Raw genomic sequence first — 18,683 nt, 5'->3', positions numbered from 1 at the left:
CAGCTCACCTTAGGAAGCTCACCACAAAGAGTGATGAGTTTAGTTAGAGAAATAACTACATTTTGAACTGTCCTAATAATGAGAATGTATGAGGGAAATGGAGAGCCTGTTTAGAGTACAGGCGGGGGTCAGGTGGGGAGGAGGGAGACTTGGGACATTGGTGATGGTAATGTTTTACTGGTGATGGGTGGTGTTCTTTACATGACTAAAACCCAAACACAATCATGTATGTAATCAAGGTGTTTAAATCAAAAAAATTATTTTGGGGGGCCAGAGAGATAGCATGAAATTAAGGCGTTTGCCTTGAGTGCAAACGGTTGGTGGTTCGAATCCCGGCATCCCATATGGTCTCCCGAGCCTGCCAGGAGCGATTTCTGAGCCTGGAGCCAGGAGTGACCCCTGAGCGCTGCCGGGTGTGACCCAACAACAACAAAAGATTATTTTTTTTTTTTTTTTGGTTTTTGGGTCACACCTGGCAGTGCTCAGGGGTTATTCCTGGCTCCAGGCTCAGAAATTGCTCCTGGCAGGCACAGGGGACCATATGGGGCGCCGGGATTCGAACCAATGACCTCCTGCATGAAAGGCAAACGCCTTACCGCCATGCTATCTCTCCGGCCCCCCAAAAGATTATTTTTGATGTAGTTTTTAGGTCATACACAATGGTGTTCAGGGCTTTCTTCTGGTTCTGTGCTCAGGGATCACTCCTGGTGGTACGTGGAGGACCTTAGGAGGGATCAAATCTGGGTTAGCCATGCACAAAGCAAGTGCCATACACACAAAGCTAGTTCCCTACCCACACCATATATTATCTTTCTGGTCCCCTAAAACATAATAGTTTGGATGCCATACCTGTTCATCTCCTCATTACTCATTCCTGCTCCCCATCTTCCATTTATTCATCCTTGGTATTCCCATTTATATTATTCAGGGCCAAGGGTTTACCATCATTTGTTGCCTTCTGTTCCTGTCTTGTGATTCTATATATACCACAGATATCAATGAGATCACATGATATTTATCTTTCTCCCTCTAAGTGTCTTTACTTAATATGACACCCTCCAGTTTCATCTAAGTTGCAACTAACTTCATGATTCTCTTTTATTGTGGCTGCCTAGTAGTCTGTTGTGTATAAACCTCACATCTTTTTTTTTTTTTTTTTTTTTTTTGGAGTATAGGGTCACACCTGGAGGTGCTTAGTGCTTACTCCTGGCTCTAGATTCAAAATTCACTCCTGGAGGGTTTGGGGAAAACATATAGGGTACCATATATTGAAACTGGGTTTGCTGCCTGCAAGGCAAATGTACTACCCAATGTACTATTTCTCCAGCCCACTGTTGCTGAGTCTCAAAGCTTGGCAAAGTGGAAACCAGGATGTTATGCTCCTGCTTCTTGCTGCATTCACTCAATATTATAGACAAAGAGAATTTAATTCTCTTCTCATCTTTCATGTCTACAACGAACAACTAACACTGCCACTTAGCTCACTTTTCACAGAGAGTAGAGTTTTAAAAACATTAGGGGCCGGGCGGTGGCGCTGGAGGTAAGGTGCCTGCCTTGCCTGCGCTAGCCTAGGACGGACCGCGGTTCGATCCCCCGGCGTCCCATATGGTCCCCCAAGAAGCCAGGAGCAACTTCTGAGTGCATAGCCAGGAGTAACCCCTGAGCGTCACAGGGTGTGGCCCAAAAACCAAAAAAAAAAAAAAAAAAAAAAACATTAATAGTACCACCTGTCAGTTATGTTATTAGAAAATACAGGATATCATGATTGCTTGCAAGGAGAAACAGTAGGACTTTTAAACTAGGAAACCCTTAAAAACATTTATGGTTGTCTGTATACAGTGGTGCTATGACTGTTAGGCCTTCAGATCCATAGTTAGCAGGAATCTCTTCCCAGTCCCCAGCCTCACACCAGGCAAGGTTCATCCCATTTCTCCACAGCCCCCCATCCTGGCCCTTTCTCCCTGCCCTCACTCCTGCCCCTTTAGGGATTCTGACACCAATACTGGAGACATATGGGGGGTAGAGAAGTGTCCCTAAGCTTTGGGGAAATAGCTGCCTTTACACTGCTCTACACCTTGAACCCTGAATTTTGTTCCAGAGTCTGGGTGGAGCTGTGAGGGGGCCGGGCCCCAGAGGAGGCAGGAAAGCTGTTTCGTCAGCTTCTTAGCCTTGAGCTGGAGCTTATAAGCGGCTCCTGGGCCAGAGCCACCAGCCTGTGGCAGTAGGGACAGCATGCTGGTCAGGGGACTCCCCCTGCGCTCAGTCCTGTTAAAGAGCTGCCAGCCCCTCCTGAACACTCCTCAGGAGGGCCCAGGGCGTCCCCAGGCACCTCCTGGAGAGGGAGCAAACATGTCTACCCACAGCCCTCGACCCTATTCCGAGGTCCCCTCCCCTGGAGATAATGGCTGGCTCAATCTATTCCATTTCTGGCGAGAAAGTGGCTCCCTGAAGATGCACTATCACCAGGAAAGAAGCTTCCAGAAGTATGGGCCTATTTACAGGTAAGGCCCGCAAGGGGAAAGGAGTTCACAAGAGACATCAAATATTCCCCCTTTCCTGTCCTCTGTCCAACTCTTGTCCACATTATGTTTTAATTCTTTCTGCCTGGATGGTAGAGGGGAAGGCTTTACAAATCAATCGCTCAATTCTTTAACCCACCTGGGTTCTGGATCCTTTAGGACTTTACAGAGGGCAGGGACACAGCTAGGTCTTGTAGTGACATTTCTCTGGCAACATACAACCTTTTAGGGAGAGAGTTGCAGGATTTTAACTAGATCCTTGGACCCAGCCTAAGAGGCTCCAGTTGAGAGTCCCTCACACTGGGCTGAATTCACATCAGCCTAGATTGATCTTTGGTCCAGACCCTTTGCTCAGATTATCTGGTGGGATTCCTGAGGTTGGAAATGTGACCTGTTTTGGATTCCAGGATTTCACTTTTCCTTCCCTACTTCCTCTCTCCCTTTTCTTTCCTTCCCTTCCCTTCCCTTCCTTTCTCTTTCCTTCTCTTCCTTCCTTCCTTCCTTCCTTCCTTCCTTCCTTCCTTCCTTCCTTCCTTCCTTCCTTCCTTCCTTCCTTCCTTCCTTCCTTCCTTCCTTCCTTCCTTCCTTCCTTCCTTCCTTCCTTCCTTCCTTCCATCCTTCCTTCCTTCCTTCCTTTCCTCTTTCCTTCTCTCCCTCCTTCCTTAGGAGTTACTCCTGGCTCAGTGATCGGGGTCATTCCTGATGGGGCTCAGTTTGCAGTGCTGGGAATTGAACCAAGATTACCTTCTGCAAGACTATCTCTCCTGCCCCTGGTTTAGAGTTCCTAAATTGGGATGGGAGTATGCCTTCAAACCATTCCTGGATTTTTTCCTGAGTGCAAGGATGTGGGAGGGAGAGCCATCCTGAGTGAGTGAGGTGGGGAAAGGTCCCGAGAATGTGCAGACTTGGAGGCTATAGTAGGCAGAAGAGGTTCATCTGATAGTTTATTTATCCATTCTTTTTTTTTTTTTTTGCTTGTTTGTTTTTGGGTCACACCCGGCAGTGCTCAGGGGCTACTCCTGGCTCTCTGCTCAGAAATTGCCCCTGGCAGGCTCGGGGGACCATATGGGATGCCGGGATTTGAACCACCGTCCTTCAGCATGCAAGGCAAACGCCTTAACCTCCATGCTATCTCTCCGACCCCTGATAGTTTATTTATTAATTAATTTATGTTTTGCTTTTGGGCCACACCCGGCAATGCTCGGGGGTTACTTCTGGCTCTGCTCTCAGAAATCACCCTGGCAGGCTCGGGGGATCATATGGGATGTTGGGATTCAAATCATTGTCCGGAATTGGCTGCGTGCAAGGCAAACATCCTACTGCTGTGCTCTTTCTTGGGACTTTCATCTGATAGAGTTTAGTACTTACCTCTCAGGGTCATCCTCTCCCCCTTCCATGAGTCCTACAATGTGGGAAGCAGGAGAGGCAGCTGTGCTCAAGAGCTGGCGCCCTTTCCTGGAGATACCTGACCTGGCAATGCTTGGCAAAATAGGCACTTTTATCCCCAACCCCAGGAGCTACTTTACTCCTTCCTCAAATGCCTTTGAAATCTCCAGCTGGCATTGGCTGGAGCAGGGCCCAAGATGATGGGGTTTTCAGAAGGTCAAATCTGGATTTTTCTCCTTTTTTTTTTTCTTTTTTTCTTTTTATTTTTGGATTTTCTCCTTTTCTCTCAGGCCTGTGGGTACCTCTATCCCAACCTCTTTGCATGGGGACTTTTCCTTCCTTTCTTCTGCTTCTTTTCTTCTCTCTCCCTTCTGAGCAAGGACTTCAGCTATCTCAAGCTTCCTTCCGGTCTCAGTCACTTTCATCTGTAGCCTGTCTTTCAGTTAGGTGTTATCACCATTTCCCAGACAGGAGACCACAGCTCACTAGGCCCACATGGCTTCTCATCACTGAGCCAGTCAGCAATGAGCTGATGAACTGGTAGTTTAAGCCTGGAAATTCCATCTGCACCCTAACTTAGAATCTGGAGATGCTACACTTGGAGGATTTAGAGTAGAGTTCTATTTTTTCCTGCTGTTGTCTTCCCTTCCCTGCCATCCAGTGTTTGTCCATGGTCCTGCCCATTAAAGAAATAAAGGAGAGCATGAAGGAAGCTGCAAGTCAGCTCCAGGCTCTGTTTGGTGGGTGTCTGTGTTTGGCCTCCTGTATCCCTGGCTAACTCTATCCCTATTTTTCTAGCAGGGCTTGAAAAGGTAGATTGTGGTGGAATGAATCTAATCCTCTGGCTCAGAACTGAATAGACTTAGCCTACTTGGGGCTGTTTACTAGGGACTGTGGGGTGCGGCAGCGGACACCTTATCTACCAGCTAATGCAGATTGGCTCTTGGCTCTGGTCTGGGCTCCTTAGAATGACAATCAGGTGAAGTCTTGATTGAGCTTTGGTGGGGCCGCAGCTTGCAGGGTTTTTTTTGCAAAAAACTGCAAAGCCAAGAGGGAGTTGGACAAAAACTCAAGGCCGTTCTGGGGGTGACAGATGGCCAAGGAACCTTGGGAAAGGAGGAGCTGGCTCTATGGGGTTTAGGCAGGCACTATATCCCCTCTCTCTCTCTCTCTCTCTCTCTCTCTCTCTCTCTCTCTCTCTCTCTCTCTCTCTCTCTCTCCCCTCCCCTTCTCCCTGTTCCTCCATCTTTTGGAGTGCAGGATGGAGGAAACTGGATTGAACAGAAAGCTTTTATGGTATTTTTGATCTTGGAATCTTATAGGTGTTGTGTGATGTCCTTAATTTGATTGATTTGACAGGTGTGGTCCTTCCAGCTGTGCCCAGGGTCCAAGGGTCACTCCCTAGGACATAGGCTTGGCAATGCAAGTCTGATGGCTCAGTGTTAGGGTTTCCAAATGCCGTGCTGCTTGGGCCCCATTCTGGGAATAACAGGGGCTGTGTGGTGTTGAGGTGCTGCAGATATGGCAAAGGGGAAGGGCATGAGGCCCAACACTATCCTGTCCTGTGACTACCCCTGTCTCTAAATTAACTTTCTGATGCCATTGACAGTAACAAGGGAGAGACATTCATCAGAGTAATGTACTTTGTGAGGGAGAGCAAGATGGGGGACCGAATTTAGGAAGAGATTTTATTGAAATGCAATTTATTTATTTGAATAGAAAGCACTCTCAGTCAGGCTCCCAACTCAAGCTACTCCTGGAGCTAGAAGGAAGGGCCATGTAGTGCCTGGGCTACCAGGCCAGCTATCTGGAATGCTCCATGGTGACTTGAGCTTTGTGGTGAGTAACAAGGGTCTGTGAAAGCACCGGATTCAGGGGCATGAGACATGGAATGCCCTTGAGGTGGGCCAGGAGATCCAGGTCCTGGAGACATGTGTGTTTGTCAGTAGCCACTGGGATAACTGGATGTGCATTGCACTGTCACTTTGAAAGGCCAGCCAGCCATGCCCACACAGGGGATAGTCTCTCAACTGTCATTCTTTGTTCCTTACCCCTGAGCCCTACCTCCTCACCCCTACCCTACTCTTCTCACTCTGTCCCTCTCTCCTCATCTCTCATTCCTTCCTCTTACCTCCTGTCATTTTCCTGCTTGCCTCTATACTTCCAGAACTTCAAAGTGTCAACCACTCAAAGAGATAAGGCATTACTTTTTTTTTTTTTTTGGTTTTTGGGCCACACCCGTTTGACGCTCAGGGGTTACTCCTGGGTATGTGCTCAGAAATCGCCCCTGGCTTGGGGGGACCATATGGGACGCCAGGGGATCAAACCGAGGTCCTTCCTTGGCTAGCGCTTGCAAGGCAGACACCTTACCTCTAGCGCCACCTTCCCGGCCCCAAGGCATTACTTTTTTTTTTTTTTTTTTTGGTTTTTGGGCCACACCCAGCGGTGCTCAGGGGTTACTCCTGGCTGTCTGCTCAGAAATAGCTCCTGGCAGGCACAGGGGACCATATGGGACACTGGGATTCGAGCCAACCACCTTTGGTCCTGGATCAGCTGCTTGCAAGGCAAACGCCGCTGTGCTATCTCTCCAGGCCCTACTTTTTTTTTTCTTGATGTTGTTAATTATGGGGCCACATCAGCAATAAATGCTCAAGAATTACTCCTGGCTCTGTACTCAGGAATTACTTCTGGCAAACGCCGCTGTGCTATCTCCAGGCCCGGGGGTTCACTTTTGAGAAGAAATCTTTCTGTTGTTATTTTGTTGTTCTTGGGTCATACCTGAGTTGCTCAGGTGTTATTCCTGGTTCTGTGCTCAGGAATCATTCCTGGTCATCCCCGGGGAACCATATGGAATGCCTGAGTTCACTTAGTGCAAGGCAAACATCCTATGTATACTTTATGTACTATCCTATATAAACTATCCTATATGTACTATCACTCCAGTCGCTTTTAAGAAGGAATCTAGAAAGGCCAATTCTTATCCACAATGTGCTTATCTCTATGTGTAGAAAGCATGCTCAGAGAGAGTGTGAACCTTGTCTGCGCTCACACAGTGATATGGTGGTGAAGTAGTAAGATGCTCTCAGCTGTCTGCTTGGAGAGCTCATGGATCTTTGTGTTTTCCAGAATTCCAGCCTCTCAATCCCTTCCTCTACCCTTGCAGGGAGAAGTTGGGCACGGTGGAATCAGTTTACATCATCAACCCTGAAGACACGGCCAAGGTCTTCCAGTTTGAGGGGCCCTACCCAGAGCGCTTTATAGTCCCACCCTGGATGGCCTATCGCCAGTTCTATAAGAAACCCATGGGAGTCCTGTTTAAGTGAGTCTCTTTCTGGGGGTCCTCCTGGGAGACACCTTCCTGCCTCTATCAAAAGACAGGCCATGGGCTAAGTACATGTAGAAGGTTTGAGTTTTGTTCCTCCGGACCCCCACCACCACAAGGTATGACCCAAAACAAAACATAATAATGCAAAGTAAAGCAAAATAAGCTGACAGTTCTGGGGTGATGCCAACTGGCCCACAAGCCTCAGGGAAATAGCTGGGTTTCAAGACTTGCAAACTTCAGGTTGTCTTATTGCTCCTAACAGTCAGTCCCCTATCCAGTGCAGGGCTTGGACCAGGCTCTGAGGGACAGAATAGGTAGGTCAGGTCCCTCCTGGTCCAATGGGAAACTGAATTCATGAATATTCTCTAGGGTTGCGACAGCCTTTCCACAAAATGGCTCATCAAGGGGCAAATAATGGGTGCCTTTTCCTTTATGGCAAGGATGTGGAGACCCAGAGATTCTTTCCTTACTTGTAGGGGCACAAGTGGGTGGCACCACTATGGAAAATGTTCCTCCTATGTTGGAACATTTAGGAAGATAGGATAAAGCCATCTGCCCTCAACTTCAAGACACCCCCATGTGCCCCATTCAGGGGATATGTGCTAAATATTTACACAAATGCAGGTTCTAATGGCCACACCAGGAGAGGAAGACTGGTGTGAGCATCTATTTCTGAGACAGGGCCATAAACTGCAATTTATCATGAAACCAACTATAGGAACCGAGACACCCAGCAAAGAGTAGTGGAACAGGCTGTGGCCTATTTTGGGTCAAAAATGGGCTGGTCTATTTTGGGTCAGGGGCAGGGAAGATGGCACAGAACAGACTTGATGGCAGCAGAGGATTTTGGGCCTGGAGAAAAGAAATGGGTGGAAAAATGCTCCAATTGGAGTGGCAAAGGCCAGAGGCAGCAAAGTTACTTAAAACTTTGACACCAGGGGCTGGAGAGATAGCATGGAGGTAAGGCATTTGCCCTTCATGCAGGAGGTCATCGGTTCGAATCCCGGCGCCCCATATGGTCTCCCGTGCCTGCCAGGAGCGATTTCTGAGCCTGGAGCCAGGAATAACCCCTGAGCACTGCCGGGTGTGACCCAAAAACCACAAAAAAAAAAAACAACAAAAACAAAAACAAAAAAAACTTTGACACCAGGCTTTGCTAGGTTGCAGTGTGTATATGTGAGTGCTTGTATATATGTTGGGATTTATATATATATGGTGAGGTGTGTGTGTGGTTTGTGTGTGATGATGTTTGTTTTGTGTGTCTGTGTGTGTAGTATGTGATGTTGGGGAGGGGTTTCTTCTCAATCTCTCTGGCTCGTCTCCCACAAGTGGCACATGGACAGGGAGGAGGTGGGAGCTGGGTTCTATGAGGTAGAAGGGTGAGGGAGGGTACAGCCTCTGGGAAGAGCTGAGGTAGTGTCCTATTCCCCACCCCTTGCCTTTGCTGGCTATGGCTCTGTGCCCCTGAATGCCCAAGGGGCTGTGTTTTCTCAGGAGTTCAGAAGCCTGGAAGAAAGACCGGATGGCATTGAACGAGGTGGTGATAACTCCAGATGTCATAAAGAGCTTCGTTCCCTTGCTGGAGCCAGTAGCGAAGGATTTTGTGAATGTCGTGCACAAGCGCATTGAGCAGCAGAAATCAGGGACATTCTCTGGAGACATCTCTGAAGACCTGTTTCGCTTTGCCTTTGAGTGTAAGGGGATTGCACGCTGCTGGATGGGAGAATCACACACTCCACCCTGAAGCCATCACAGACCCTGAGCAGCTTTGAGAATAAGTTTCTGGACATAGCCTCCTTGCTCAGGATAGTTGCACACCCCAGCTAGCATTTGTTCTTGAGAGACAGGGTTCCCCCCCAAACACCTTCCCATTGCCACTCTTGCCAGTGTTTGGCGCAGCCCTGCCTTCTGACTCTGCCAGGGACAGGGGGGCCTGCGGGGCTAAATGTGGCTGATCTGAGTGGATATGAGAAGGAGTTGCCATTCAGCCTGATGAGTCAGAGGGCTGTAAACAGAGGCAGCCACACATGCAAAGTACCAGGTAGCCAATGATCTTTGCACGAGGTTTAGGATGAGAATTTAGTATAAGATCTACATTCTAGGTTGGAGAGATAGTATAAAGGGTAAGGTACTAGCTTTGTAAGCAGTTGACCCAATTTTGTTCCCCAGAATCCCAGAAACACCCCCCGAATCCTGAGAGCAGAATCAGGAGTAAGCTCTGAGAACCACTAGATGTGAGCCCCTTACCCTCTGCAAAAAATTTTTACATATTTATTCCTGACCCAGTAGACAGGAAAAATTTCTAGATTGTTCTGATGTCTTGGGGCCAACTGGAGTGGAGCCTGAATGGCCAGTTATTCTGAAATTCATGTTCCCCAGTTTCCCATCTGACCTGTTCCTGGTGACAGAACTTTCTGTCAGTGTTCCATGCCTGCAACAGGTGGTACTCTGTGGTTATGGTGGTACAGTGGGTGATGGCCATCTACTGCACACTCCCACTAGGTGTATCAAGATTCTCCAGGAAAGATCAAGTGAGGGTGACAAAGGACAGCCACTGCTTCTCTGAGTCTGTCCTGTCACTTGGGGATGAGAGTTGTGTCAAAGTCATTGGGTTAAATCCACAGGAAAAACACACAGAGACTGCTTGAGGGTGCTGTGAGAGGAGGCCGGTCTTACACCCATGACCTCTCTCCAGGGTCTGCCCCAGTCCACTCAGACTGAGCTGGGACCCAAGGGTGACTTTGAGCAAAGCAACAATACAACAGTCCCCCCTTCTTGGATGCATGTTCTTTCCTGCAGGAGACTGAAGCTGGGTTCTGGGGCTCTTGTCCTGGTGAGGGTGGGGTGTCTTGGCTGTTGAGGGTCCCAGAGATTGGTCTAGAAGTTTCTCTCTAGCTCTGCCTCCCTCTGCAGCAATCAGCCATGCCATTTTTGGGGAGCGCATGGGGATGCTACAAGAGGTGGTGGACCCTGAGTCCCAGCGCTTCATCGATGCCGTCTACCAGATGTTCCAGACCAGCGTCCCCTTACTCAACATCCCCCCACGCCTCTTCCACCTGCTCCAGCTCAAGCCCTGGAAGCAACATGTAGCTGCCTGGGATGTGATGTTCAACAAAGGTGAGCAGTTCCCCTGGCTGTGTCCTATCTCCTGGGCTTGACACTCAGGTTTGGAGGCAGAGGGAAAAGAGAAAGAGGGCCAGAGGAGGGGAGAGAGCTGAGCCAGTTTCTTTGTCCCTAACTGTGGCAGTGGGCACTGGATACCTTTATGGGAGGGGAGTTCATCAGCAAGGCCCTGGGACCCCTGGAAACAGTGGGCTGAAGACTAGCTGTTGATGAGGGATTTGTTTGAAGAAAGGAGGATGGAGAAGTCTGGCATAGTTTTTATAGGTTCCCAACATCCCCAGAGGGTGCAGAGTTTCAGAGAGCCTAGCTAGGTGTCAGCCATTGAGTGGGACAGAAGAGGCAGTTGGGGTTTGGTGACATCTCCAGACCTGGGGATGAACCTTACCATCTGTGGACTTTTCTAGTTTTCTCCCTCTGCTATGTCTGTAGCTCAGGAATGGATGACTAAAGGCACAGGCCATAATACAGTGGGTACTTCCATGTGGTCACCTTGGGTTTAATCCTCAGCATTCCACGTGGTCCCCTGGGCTATGTCAAGAGTTACTCCTGAGCACAGAGCCAGGAGTAAGACCCAAGAAAAGCCAAGCATGATTCCAAAACAAAACCAAAATAATAAGGACAAAACAGATGTGGCCTTAGCAGAAAGTCCCATGGCATCCTGGACTCCAGCACTACCTTCTTCTAGAGGCCGTACCTCACTGCTCTCTGGCCCAGACCCTCCCCTTTTCTCTCTCTCCCTTCTGCCCCTCAGCGGAGATGTACACCAACATCTTTTCCTGGGAGTTGAGACAGAAAAAGCAGCCGAGCACTCACTTGGGCATCCTCTACTCCCTGCTGAGAACCAACAAGATATCCTACCAGGACATCAAAGCCAACATCACAGAGTTGCTGTCTGGTGGTGTGGACACGGTGAGATGGTCCGACCTTCCAGTCCCCACCAGCCATGGGGACTGAGTTCTCCCTGTCTGATGTCTTCTTGCCCATTCCAACATAGGGGGTGGTCCCCATGGGCCAGGGGCAGGTAGGACCAGAAGGAGAAACAAAAAGGAGCCAAGCCTATTGGGAGTGGAAGGGCAGCCACTATTTCAGGAGATAGGAGACAGGTGAGACCAGGGGTACTGGGGCTGAGGCCTCATTTCTCATCTGATTTACAAGGGTGACTATCTTGTGATTAGCTGCAGATAGAGCCATCAAGCAGATTTTAATTTTGGTGTTTGGGACCACACCCATTGAGCTCAGGGTTTACTCCCGGCTCTGTGCTCAGGAATCACTCCTGGTTGGGCTCATGGAACCATATGTATGGTGCTGAAAATTGGACCTATGGTGATCATGTGCAAGGCAAGCACCTTACCAGCTGTATTTACTCTCTGGTCCTGAGCAGATTTTAAACAGAGATCATTGTCACTAATGCAGAAGTGATCAGCAAGTGCTTGCCTCCACCAGAGCAGACATTAATATTAGGTGATATGGTGATATGAATTTAACTATTTTGATGGTTTTGATTTTGTCTGGTGGTGCTGAGGGGTTACACTGATTTTGCACTCAGGAATCACTGCTGGTGAACTTGAAAGACCATATTAGAATATGTTGGGGATCAAACTCAGATCTGTTGCATGCAAAGCAAATATGATAGTACCTACACTCCTATTGCTCCAGTGCAATTGATTCAAGTTGTGAGGTTTTTATTTTTTGTTTGTTTGTTTCTTTGAGCCACACTTGGTGACTCAAAGGTTCAAGGGTTACTCAAGGGTTACTCCTGGCTACATGCTCAGAAATCACTTCTGGCTCAGGGAACTATATGAGATGCCAGGGATTGAACCCAGGTCTTTCTTGGGCAGCTATGTGCAAGGCAAAAGCCCTATCACTGTGCTATCACTCCGGCCCTCATGTGGGAATTTTGTTTGTTTGTTGTTGTTATTGTTTGGTTGGTTTGGTACTCAAGAATCACTCTTGGTTCTGCACTTAGAAATTATTCCTGGTAGGTTCAGGGGACCATATGGGATGCTGGGGATTGAATCTGGGTCAGACTCGTGAAGGTAAATGCTGTACCACTGCACTATCTCTCCAGCTCTAATTAAACATTTTATGGAAGGTGGGACCCTACATGTTCCACTTGGTAACTCATTTAGTGCTGACAGGCAAGAAAGCCTACTCATTCTCTGTCACCTTCTTGATCCCCCTTTCCATCTCCCATACTCTTTTGTAGTTGTGATGACCAGCAACACACATGTACTTGGTAGTGGAGCATGCTGACTTGGTTGTGATACTTGCTGGGATTAGGTGGCACACCTGGCCATGGTGTTTGCACACTTCCTGTTGTGGTACTCACGATAGTCACATGATTGGGACATAAAGGGTGGTGCTAGGGATCAAACTTTGAGCATCATGTTTGCAAGGCAGGCACTTTAAAAATGAGTTTTTATTTAATGAAGTTTAGATAGATGTGTTCAAGAAAAAACACTAAGACTGGAGAGATAGCATGGAGGTAGGGCATTTGCTTGCATGCAGAAGGATGGTGGTTCGAATATCGGCATCCCATATGGCCCCCCGAGCCTGCCAGGAGCAATTTCTGAGTGTGGAGCCAGGAGAAACCCTTGAGCGATGCTGGGTGTTACCCAAAAACCAAAAAAAAAAAAAAAAAAAAAAAAAAAAGATAGATAGAAAGAACACAAGAACACTGGCTTCTCCAGAAGAGGAAAAGCCTGTATCAGTATTTCTATTTTAAATTTTAAAAAAGATTTTTTTTGGGGGCAGAGCAATAGCACAAGTGCCTTGCACTTGGATGACATGAGTTTGACTCCTGGCATCCCATATGGACCCCCGAGCCTGAACTTAGAGCCAGGAGCAACTCTTGAGCATTTTTGGATGTGGCCCAAAAACCAACCAACCAACCAAACAAGAAACTAAACATAATTCGGGCTGGGACTGGAGCAATAGCACAGTGATAAGGCATTTGCTTTGTATGTGGCCAACACAGATGGACCCTGGTTCGATTCCTGGCATCCCATATGGGATCCTTGAGCCTGCCAGGATCGACTTCTGAGTGCAGAGCCAGGAGTAACCCCTGAGCATTGCCACTGGGTGTGACCCAAAAAAACCTCAAAAAAATTTTTTTTGGGTGCTACGCCCAGCAGTGTTCAGAGCTAACTCCTGACTCTGAGCTCAGAAATTATTCCTGGTAGGCACAGGGAACCATGTGGGAGCTGGAGATTATACTAGGACAGCTGCATGTAAGGCAAATATGCTGTACTACTCACTGTAGAAGGCCAGAATTTATTTATTTTTTTGGTTTTTGGGTCACACCCGGCAATGCTCAGGGATTATTCCTGGCTCTACAGCCCGGCAGGCTCCGGGGACCATATGGGATGCCGGGATTTGAACCAGAGACCTTCTGATGTAAGGCAAATGCCTTACCACTGTGCTATCTCTCCAGCCCCAGAAGGCCAGAACTTTTTTTTTTTTTTTTGTGGTTTTTGGGTCACACCCGGCAGTGCTCAGGGGTTATTCCTGGCTCCAGGCTCAGAAATTGCTCCTGGCAGGCACGGGGTACCATATGGGATGCCGGGATTCAAACCGATGACCTTCAGCATGAAAGGCAAACACCTTACCTCCATGCTATCTCTCCAAGAAGGCCAGAACTTTTAAGCTATGGAGCCATCTATCCCTGGACCATGATTATTTCCTTTTTCTTTTCTTTTTTCTTTTTTTTTTTTTTTTTAGATAAGGAGACTGAAGCTCAGAGAGGTTAAGTAATACTGTCAATGTCACATAGCCAGTAACTCAGTCAATGACCATATGAAACAGTCTTCCCCATGTGCCCATTCTGTGTCATGTTTCATGGCAAAAACACAGTATCTTAAAGGAGGACAGGCATGCAAGGATGGGAGGGAAAGTTGAGAAGAGAAGTGAGGAAGCTTTCTGGGGTAGGGTGACTGTGGAGAAGTAGCTCAGGGTGCATGTTGGGGATAGATTAGAGTGGGGTTGGGGTTTAGGGCACTGGTGGTTCTGAGCTTTACTGGGTGTTGGGGAGTTATGGGGAAACAGATGATGATTGCAAGCTGGGGAGCAGCATTCACTGCAGAGAGGAAGCAGTGCTCAGAGCCTTTTGACCCAGTCTGCAGAGACATCATGTGTCTACATCCTATGTCCGTGCCCTGAGCACTGTCCGACACCTAGGTGCTGAAGAGGGTCATGCAGGACCCCAGTGAAACTCTGGCTCTCTGGCTGCGTCAAGGTTAACTGGTAAATTGGGGTAAAGGTGTACCTTGAGGATTGCTTGGATAGGGTTACCCACACCCCTACTTGTGGGAAATCTTTGTCTGATGTTTCCTGTGCTGCAGATGTTACTAATTTGTCTCCTGGTGTCAGGTTACTCTTAGATGTCAAATCCATGTTATGTTGTGGCCCTCCAGCTCTGTGTTTCTATGGGTTCTGCATGCCTCGGTTCGAGCAGTCAACATCCATACTCAGGTGGACTCAGACCACTCAAGCCTATGTTGTTCAATGTTTCTTATTTGCATTGGAAGTTAGAAGTCAGGCATGCTTTTCCACCTTTCTGGACCTGTAGATACAGGGGTCCTCAAACTTTTTAAACAGGGGGCCAGTTCACTGTCCCTCAGACCATTGGAGGGTCTGACTATAGTAAAAACAAAACTTATGAATGAATTCTTATGCACACTGCATATATCTTATTTTGCAATGAAGAAACAAAACAGATACAAATACAATATGTGGCCCGCGGGCCATAGTTTGAGGACCACTGCAGAGCATCACCCATCCATGAACCCATGTGAAGATATCTAGTCTCTGCTACCCATTCATTGCACCTCTGATGGAAAGGAGAGGAAATGGTTTCCATTCCGGAATCTCTGAGCCTTCCTTGAGACTGTGCCGCTGTTCTAGGAGCTTTTCTGGAGAAGGGAGAGGGATGTTTCCTCAAAGGCATGGTGGAAGGAGTGAGAACTATGCAGTTCAGCCTGTTCTCCAGAGGTTTGAGCAATCCTCTCCTGGCTGGAGACATGTCAGGTTCTGGTGATATGAAGGGCAAAGAGAAGGACGATGCCTCCCTGCCCCACCAATGCTCCCTGGGTGGTGAGAAAGACTGTCTGAATATTGCCTAGGGAACTTGGTACACTTTTGTGGCTGGTAGGACCCTGAGAGGAAGTTCTTGAGAATAAAATCTCAGCAGGGAACTGGCAAGACAGTAAATAGCTTGTCCGACCTGGGTTCCATCCCCAGCATTCCATACAGTCCTCTGAGCATCCCCAGGAGTGATCCCTGAGCACAGAGCCAGGAATAAGCCCTACAGTCTCATGTGGCCTCAAAACATAAATAAATAGGGCCGGAGAGATAGCATGGAGGTAAGGCGTTTGCCTTTCATGCAGAAGGTCATCCTGGTTCGAATCCTGGCATCCCATATGGTCCCCCGTGCCTGCCAGGAGCAATTTCTGAGCATGGAGCCAGGAGTAACCCCTGAGCACTGCCAGGTGTGACCCAAAAACCACAAAAAAACCCCCATAAATAAATAACTAAACAAATAAATGAAATCTCAGTGGAGCAATCAGGTAGCTCAGGAGTGACAGCCTTTTCGGGTCCCTGACTCTTCTCCCCTGCAGACCTCCATGACCCTGCAGTGGCACCTGTACGAGATGGGGCGCAACCTGCAGGTACAGCAGATGCTGCGTGAGGAGGTCCTGGCTGCCCGGAAAGAGGCAGCAGGGGACATAACCAAGATGGTGCAACTGGTCCCACTCCTCAAAGCCAGCATCAAGGAGACTTTAAGGCAAGCTCACACCTGTGTCTGTGTCCTTCCTTTCCTCCATCCCCAAATCCCAGGGTGGTGCCAGGGGCCAGGATTAGCTACATGGTCAGGTGGAGGAGATGGAGGCAAGATATGAGACTGTAGGACACAGCTGGGAATAGTAAGTAAGGGCAGAGGTCCTACCTAAACAACTTCTGGGGCTCTGAGGCCATGCTGGGGTGGGGTACAGGGTGGGCAAGAGGCTGGAGTGGATGGGGGAATCTCCAAGTCCTGGGGACACTCGGCTTCTGGATGCTTTTGTCTTGCAGACTCCACCCCATTGCCGTCACCCTGCAGAGATATTTAGCAAATGACATGGTGCTTCAAGATTACCAGATTCCTGCTAAGGTGGGTGGTGCCAGACCAGTGGGCAGAAGGGGCAGGGCAATTCTCCTGTCATTGGTACTGGCCAAGGGAGGTCTTCCTCCACTTTTTTCCTAGTGGAAATGGAAGACAGAAGGGTGGATACTCAGGAGTTCTGCCAGAGCCCAGGGACAGGAGGAAACTCCCACAAACAGCCTGGGTATTGGGCCCCCACTGGGGAGGAGGAATGGACAGGATGAATCCTGGGCCTTGTAGTGTGGAGAGGGAGGGAGAGTCAGCCCATATGAGGTCTCACAGGGTGTCCTTTGCAGGGCACCACTGTCGGGCTGGCAGGGAAGGGGTGGTCAGGGATGTGTGCAGCGTTGTGCTTCAGGCCTCTGATTGTCTTTGTCCCAGACCTTGATTCAGGTGTCTCTGTATGCCATGGGCCGGAACCCTGACATCTTCCACAAACCCAACCTTTTTGATCCAACACGCTGGTTCGATAAGAACAAGTCCAATATCAACTTCCGGCACCTGGCCTTTGGCTGGGGTGTAAGGCAGTGTCTGGGCCGTCGCATTGCAGAGATGGAAATGACCCTCTTACTCATCTATGTGAGAACTGGGGTTGCCCTAGCCCTGATGTGGCCCTCCCTCTCCCTCCCCCCCCACCAACCTCATCCTCTCTTCTGTTCAGAGTCTGAAGACTGGAACTCACTAATTTCCCATCCCCTGCCCATCCCCTTACCCCTCCCTGGGGTTCCCTCCTTTGGTGGGTTCACCGAGCTGTTGGTCCCCCAGTCAAGCCTGGTGCCATGGGGTAGGGTTGGCAGGTTGGCAAGAATAAGTTCAATAGAGAGATGAGAGAGTCCAGCTCAGGCAAGGCTCCAGGCAACATGTTCTGGGGAACTGGTCAGGGTGATATGGGGAGCTGGCAGCAGCAGATCCCTTGTAGCTCTACAAGTCGCTTTCAGCAACAGGTCTGGGGAGACAGAACCTCGTGGCTCTCCTCAGCTCAGCAACCCCCACTTTCCTCTCTCAGTTCCTGGAGAACTTCAGAGTGGAGATCAAGAATCTTGAGGACGTGGGCACCTCATTCAGCCTCATCCTGACTCCTGACAGGCCCATCTTCTTTAAGTTCGAGCCCTTCAGCCAGGACAGCCCTGCAGAGTGACTGGACGGTGCCCCTCTATTCCCAAGCCCAGTTGGCCACAGCTGCTTTGGGGTACCCAAGTCCTCAGTCCCCGAGCCCTAGGCCCCAAGCCTTGCTTCTTTCTGGTCACCTCTGACACAGTGGAGTTGGCCCAGGGGTAGCTAGACATTCCTCTTTGTCTTCACCTCTTCCCCACCATGGGGTCGGGCAACAATAAACTGCTGAACCAGGCAGGTGTGTCCATTTCATCTCATCAAGGTGTCCATCACTCTGATCATGGTGTTCCTGATCTGGACCAATGGTGGGACTGATGCATGAAGGAGGAAGGTAGGAGCCACTTGAAGCCATTTCTGAGGTCCCCATCCATCTTCACTGCTCAGAACTGCTGAAAGCAGCCTCATTGCCCCATGCCTTTTCTTTTGGGGGTGCAGAGATTGAACTCAGGGCTCACAGCTCCCTGTGCTCACAGCTCCTTCAGCAGCTGCAGGGGACCAAGAACCAAGAGGGTCTAGGGAGAGAAAAGGCAGCCTGAGTGTGAGGGTGAATGTTTGCTTCCTAAGTGGGGTCCCCTGGGGGTCCTTCTTGTCAATGCCGGGGCAAGCCAGAGGTGACTAACCTGGTAGGTTCCTCAGACCCACCGAAACTTTCTCTGGGCTTCTCCAGACCTCCACTTTTTGCCCTGGGGGACCTCCCTTCTGCCTAAGCTTCAGAGAGTGGCAGGAAGACTGAGGCAGTCTTTGATGAGGATTTGAAATGCCTGACATTAGCTCCAGTTTCAGCTGTCAAAACACAGTTCAGTCATTGTGCATCTGGCCCTCAACACCCTAAGTCTAAGTCTGCTCAGATGGGGGACTGTTGGAACAACCATGCTGCCAGTGTGACTGAGTCTGCCCTGAGCTATGGAATCTGAGTTTAATTCTTTAGTTTTATATTTATTTTTGGTATTTGGTGGTACCTAGGGATTATTTGTGGCTTGGTGCTCTGGAATTATTTCTGGCTGTATGTGGGGGACCATGTAGGAAGGGGATATATGGGGGTCCCTCATGCAATGCTTTTAGGAGATTGTCTGCTTTG

General features: G+C 49.0%; 1 protein-coding gene across 1 annotated transcript; it reads left to right on the top strand.

Annotated features, from left to right (window-relative positions):
* Positions 1-2,211: 2,211 nt before the first annotated feature.
* On the top strand, positions 2,212-17,840 carry LOC126015060 (cholesterol side-chain cleavage enzyme, mitochondrial). The gene is made up of 9 exons (XM_049777887.1): positions 2,212-2,501; positions 7,069-7,224; positions 8,725-8,924; positions 10,144-10,347; positions 11,105-11,262; positions 15,969-16,135; positions 16,423-16,501; positions 16,874-17,071; positions 17,499-17,840. The coding sequence occupies exons 1-9, from the start codon at positions 2,233-2,235 to the stop codon at positions 17,628-17,630; spliced, it is 1,563 nt and encodes a 520-aa protein (XP_049633844.1). The 5' UTR covers positions 2,212-2,232; the 3' UTR covers positions 17,631-17,840.
* The last annotated feature ends 843 nt before the right edge of the window (positions 17,841-18,683 follow it).

This window comes from Suncus etruscus, chromosome 1 (assembly GCF_024139225.1).
Source record: "Suncus etruscus isolate mSunEtr1 chromosome 1, mSunEtr1.pri.cur, whole genome shotgun sequence".
NCBI classification, from domain to species: Eukaryota; Metazoa; Chordata; class Mammalia; order Eulipotyphla; family Soricidae; genus Suncus; species Suncus etruscus.
The sequence above is the reverse complement of the archived record's forward strand: the minus strand, read 5'-3'. Positions and strand labels throughout refer to the sequence as shown.

Excerpts from the sequence above, each read along its gene's own strand:
- LOC126015060 (XM_049777887.1), top strand. The coding sequence starts at position 2,233 with ATGCTGGTCAGGGGACTCCCCCTGCGCTCAGTCCTGTTAAAGAGCTGC. Across the intron at positions 7,225-8,724 it reads CCCATGGGAGTCCTGTTTAA|GAGTTCAGAAGCCTGGAAGA; the intron begins GTGAGTCTCTTT and ends GTGTTTTCTCAG. Across the intron at positions 17,072-17,498 it reads TGACCCTCTTACTCATCTAT|TTCCTGGAGAACTTCAGAGT; the intron begins GTGAGAACTGGG and ends TTCCTCTCTCAG.